The sequence below is a fragment of the Melospiza georgiana genome, chromosome 6 (genome assembly GCF_028018845.1).
Source record: "Melospiza georgiana isolate bMelGeo1 chromosome 6, bMelGeo1.pri, whole genome shotgun sequence".
NCBI lineage: Eukaryota > Metazoa > Chordata > Aves > Passeriformes > Passerellidae > Melospiza > Melospiza georgiana.
Window position 1 is genome coordinate 54529634 of NC_080435.1, and position 4551 is coordinate 54534184.

General features: G+C 35.8%; 1 protein-coding gene across 1 annotated transcript; it reads right to left on the minus strand.

Annotated features, from left to right (window-relative positions):
- Positions 1–2171: 2171 nt before the first annotated feature.
- On the minus strand, positions 2172–3609 carry RD3L (RD3 like). The gene is made up of 2 exons (XM_058026481.1): positions 3311–3609; positions 2172–2469 (listed from the first exon to the last, which is right to left on the minus strand). The coding sequence occupies exons 1-2, from the start codon at positions 3607–3609 to the stop codon at positions 2172–2174; spliced, it is 597 nt and encodes a 198-aa protein (XP_057882464.1).
- Between the last annotated feature and the right edge of the window lie 942 nt (positions 3610–4551).

The following is a 4551-nucleotide window of genomic DNA, read 5'->3' on the forward strand; positions in this document are numbered from 1 at the left end:
TTAAAATTAAATTGAAGTTGCAGAGTATGGATAATGGGTAAGTTGTATCTGGGGTTGTCTTCTTGTGTTTATTTGTTTTCCCTACTCATTTTTGGTGATTGTTAAGGTAAGTGGATCTTCCATGTTACAACCCTTCCATTTTCCATAAGTGAAAATTTGGAAGCTGCAATTTTAGAGTTTTTTTAACTATTTTTTCGGTTAGAGAGCTGTGAGGATGCCATTTTAAGAAATAAACTTACATGAATTGCCATTGCAGGAATCTTGCACATTTGACCACTTCAAAGCTATCTGAAACCAGCATTATGAATGTTAATTCTCAGAGTGATATTAATCTTGCCAATGCCTTTTAAATACTCAGTACCTGCTACTCTCTTTCCTCTAGGAAAGGTACTTTATATTTAATACTTGTGAGAGTTTTATCACTGTGGAAAAATCTTTCCTTGAATCTCTTGCTGCCCTCATGCAGGGATTAGATTAGAACTGCAGGAGGAGAATCTCCAGCTCCTTGTGCTGCATCAGTGGGGCTGAGCAAGTTCAGCACAATCCACAAACTGACAAGAAGAGAGCAAAGAGCAGCAGCTGTGAGTGCAGGTATAAGAAGTTTGCATGTCCCTGTGAAGCTTTGTGTATTTAGTTAATAGGAGGTGGAGGGGCTAATTACTTTTGGGATTGAGCTGCAGCTTTTATTCTTTTAAACCTGTTAGAAATTTTTGGCTCTAGTCCTCCAGTCTTTGTCCTTTACATGGATGTAGGAATTCTCATTGTTTTGTCTTTTGTGAATATTATGTTTTATTTTTCTACATGAAATATTCTCTATATAATAAGCTTTTCAAAGACTTTTAAAAACCATTTTTAAAAAGTTTTAAAAGTGTTTAGTAAATGATTGTGCCATTTGTTCCTCCAGTTTATTTTGCATTATTAGTAATTTTTTTCTGGAATGGAGGATACAGCTGTGGAGCATAAGATGCCTTAAAGTTATTTCACCAACTTGATGAAATCTGATTGGCTTCTTCAGTATGTTTGAAGAAAATACCAGAGGAAGCAGTTTTGTGTATGAAGTAGTGTATTCTGTGAATTGGGCCACGTGAGTCTTGTCCATATTTTCTGATCCGGCAGACAGATCAGAAGCAAATACAGAGAAGAAGACATTATATGAAACATGTAAAAACTTGTTACAGTGATGGGAGCACAATTGGAAATGTAGCCAGCTGAGTTCTGGCATATGTTTTCATTGATTTTCTGCTCTAATTGCCTGCTGTGACCGTGACTGCTATGTATGTGATTAATCTTGTAAAACTTGGTGAACCCACAGTGATAGATCATGGTGGCTGAGAAACATTAGGTGTTGTTATGTGTAAATTTAGAGTGAACACCTTGTGTGTTGGAAATCATCTGTTGACTCCTTGGCTATTCTAGGGAGGTACCATCTGATTTGGTCAAAATGTTAAAGGTTTAATGCAGAATTTGGGTTTCAGAACAAGTAAGTCAAATGAAAAACAGCTATTTAAAATTAAATAATTCAATAATTTTTTTAAAAGAATAGAGAGCTAGTTGTTAAATGCTGTTAAATATTTAGTGGTTTTGTTTAGCTGTCCTTCACATACTTCAGCATGTGCAGAGCATAGTTAGGAGAAAAACCATAGAAATAGTACATGCAGCTGAGTTCTGTCAGTGTTTACATGCAGTTATGCTTGAAGTTAAGAAATAATTATTCAGCTCCAAAAAGTATTTACCAGTTTATTTAACTGATGTTATATTAAGCCATTTCTTTTACACAGTATAAAGTTCCCATAGAGCCTAAAAGCTATGTGACAAACACAGAAGTTTTTGTCTAGCACTCTGTGGATTGATGCTGTTTCAGAATATCTTTTTTTGTTGTTTAAATACTTCTAGCTCTATATGGCTGATAATTAAACTGCCTCAGATTTTTTTGCAGAAACTTCTACATTTTTTTTAAAAGGTGGCTTCAAACACAACAACTCTTAAGAAACTATAAAGGTAGAAGGTGAGTAGATACCTAAGTTACTGCATACCATACAAAGGATTTTAATTTCTAAACTTGGAATAAAAAGGGGAGCATGTCACATTTCTTACTCCTGTGTGTCTGGATAGCAATTACAACAAAGGAATGTGGATGGCTACATATCTTCTTGAAAGTAACACAAACCAACTTAACTTGAAGGGTAGTAGTAGGGTAGATTCCAGATTCTGTGGGAGAAGGTGGGAAACATGCTTTGTGTGTTTTTGTCAACGTAACTCGAGACCGTGGGGATTTCATCTTTGTCCGACTTGTTGGAGCTGTCACCGCGCAGACTGAAATGTTCAGGGCAATTTGTATTCCATGCATCTACCAGCTGCTCTGCTTGGTTTTCTCTCTCAATGGTGGTAAGAAAATCTTTTAAAACTTGCTTGAATATGTAGACTATTTCCCACGGTAAAACATCATTTTCTGCCAGAACTTCCCGAAATCTAGAAAAAACCAAAAATTGAAATCTAATCATCGGCACTGAAAGCTTCTCTCTTTCCTCTCTGGTCATTTGGGGGCGGGGAAGGAGGAAATGACTTGAGTTCTAGTGTCATTTTTTCCTTGCTGCCACATTTCCCCACTCACCTCCCCCAGAAGATTGTAAGAGGAAAAGAGCTCTAACAATGCACTGGACGTGCTCCAGCTATTGTGGATTGAAAGCAGTTGTAATTGGGTAGGCTCTTTTTTAATATTTTTTTTCTTCTTTGGCCCATCTGGGTAACTTGATTCAAACTGACTTTGCCCTTAGGTATATTCTGGGCTTTAAAAGGCAAATGGACTTGTTCTGTCATTTCTGAGTCCCTAGAAAATGTACTTAAAATGCAGGCATAGGAGAATTTTTCTTCGTAAAATGCGTGGAGGGATTTTATTTTTTTTTTAATTTATACTGATTTCCAAATTTTTAGACACTTTCTGGTATTGTAGACAGCAAGGCTGGATTTCTGCATAATGGTGCATTGCATTAGTTGTTTTATTTGTATTTTAGTTACTGGGTTGCTATTTAATAAATAATGGGGATAAGTAATAGGAAAAATAGGAAGTATTGAAGGGTCATATGAGATTTCCCTTTGTTTGGATTAGACCAGGAAAATCCTGATTTAAAACTTCCTTCAAGTACAACATATTCAAGTGAAGATTTAATTCCTAAAACAACTGTAAAAATGCTTTCCAGTTGCTGGTCATTGCTACTTAGGAACAGCAGAGCCAAATACAAATTTTGATTAGGTAGAGAAACATCTTAGTTGTGCTAGAGAACTCAGAGTCAGGGAAATACGAAACAATTACCTGCTGAGAACAGTTCCTGTTTGGCAGGGCTGGATTTGAGAGCACAGGACTTCAAGCTGCCGTTGCTCAGTAGCTGGAATTGTTGCTTGAGGGTTTTGGTAGTTCTTGAGCCAGTTGTAATCCATGCCAGGTTTCTGGACTTTTTGTTCGTTTTCGATCTCTTGCACTAATCTTTCACGCTCTTTCAGGTGCCATTTCAACTCCCTCAGGAGGGTTTTTGTCACTACTTCTGATCCAGGACATCTTGTGGATTTGTAGGAATCAGTTTTTGACCATTTCATCCAGCCAAAAAGTGGCATTTTTAAGCTGGGGAGAGGAAAAAAAAAATTTTTGCTTGTCTGTCTAACTGATTAGTTCTTTTTACCTGTAGACTTCTCTCTTAGGAACTGAATGGTTGAATGAAACTTTATTAATGATTAGAATAGTTTGCTGAACAAAATCACCAGGCCATAATGAAATATGACAAGTCTTGCACTTTCAGTATTTCCTGTCTCTTTTCTGAGATAACATACTCTGTTGAATTTACAACATTTGAAAGTACATATCTGTCGCCTTGGAAATATTTAATATTTTATCCGTAGTATACATGAATTAAAAAACAAACAGCGAGGAAACCCCTAAATCCCATCATGCAAGTTAACAAAAAACCCCTCAAACCTCACAAAAAGCCCAACTATATAAGAACACTCTATCCCAACAAAACACAAACCCCCTAACCTCAAAAATTTGAACTTACACATATATTTAAAAAGGAAATTAATTAATTAATTAGTAAAGTGCTAAACCTCTGCTTGATCTGGTTTTATAACTTATGTATCAATTTTTATTTAAAATATTTTAATTATTGTTCACATAATCTGGAGACAGAAATCTGGTAGAATAGACTTCTGATTTGAACTTTGTAACAAATCATGCACTTAGAAGCATGCGAATTAGAATAAAATAACATAAATTACCTTTGCAGTTGTCTGTGAGCAGTGTTGTTTCAGGTGAGTTTGCTTGAAGGTCTCTTATTCTAGCATATCCCGTTTGCAGGTTCTTGGTACTACTGGAAGGAAACAAGGGGTTTTTTCTGTTTTTTCTATTTTCTTTTTTATTTACTCAAACTGTGCCCAGAAAAAATGACTTTCTGTACTGAATATGACAGTTTAAGTTTTTCTGCTTTTAAGGTTCTTTTTCATCCTCTGTACTGGAGAGAAGCAGTAATCCATTTAACCTAACATGGTCTCTCAAATACTTTT

Coding starts and splice junctions, on each gene's coding strand:
- RD3L (XM_058026481.1), bottom strand. CDS start 3,609: ATGCCACTTTTTGGCTGGATGAAATGGTCAAAAACTGATTCCTACAAA. Junction 2,470..3,310: donor ACAGGAACTGTTCTCAGCAG/GTAATTGTTTCG, acceptor GGTTTTTTCTAG/ATTTCGGGAAGTTCTGGCAG.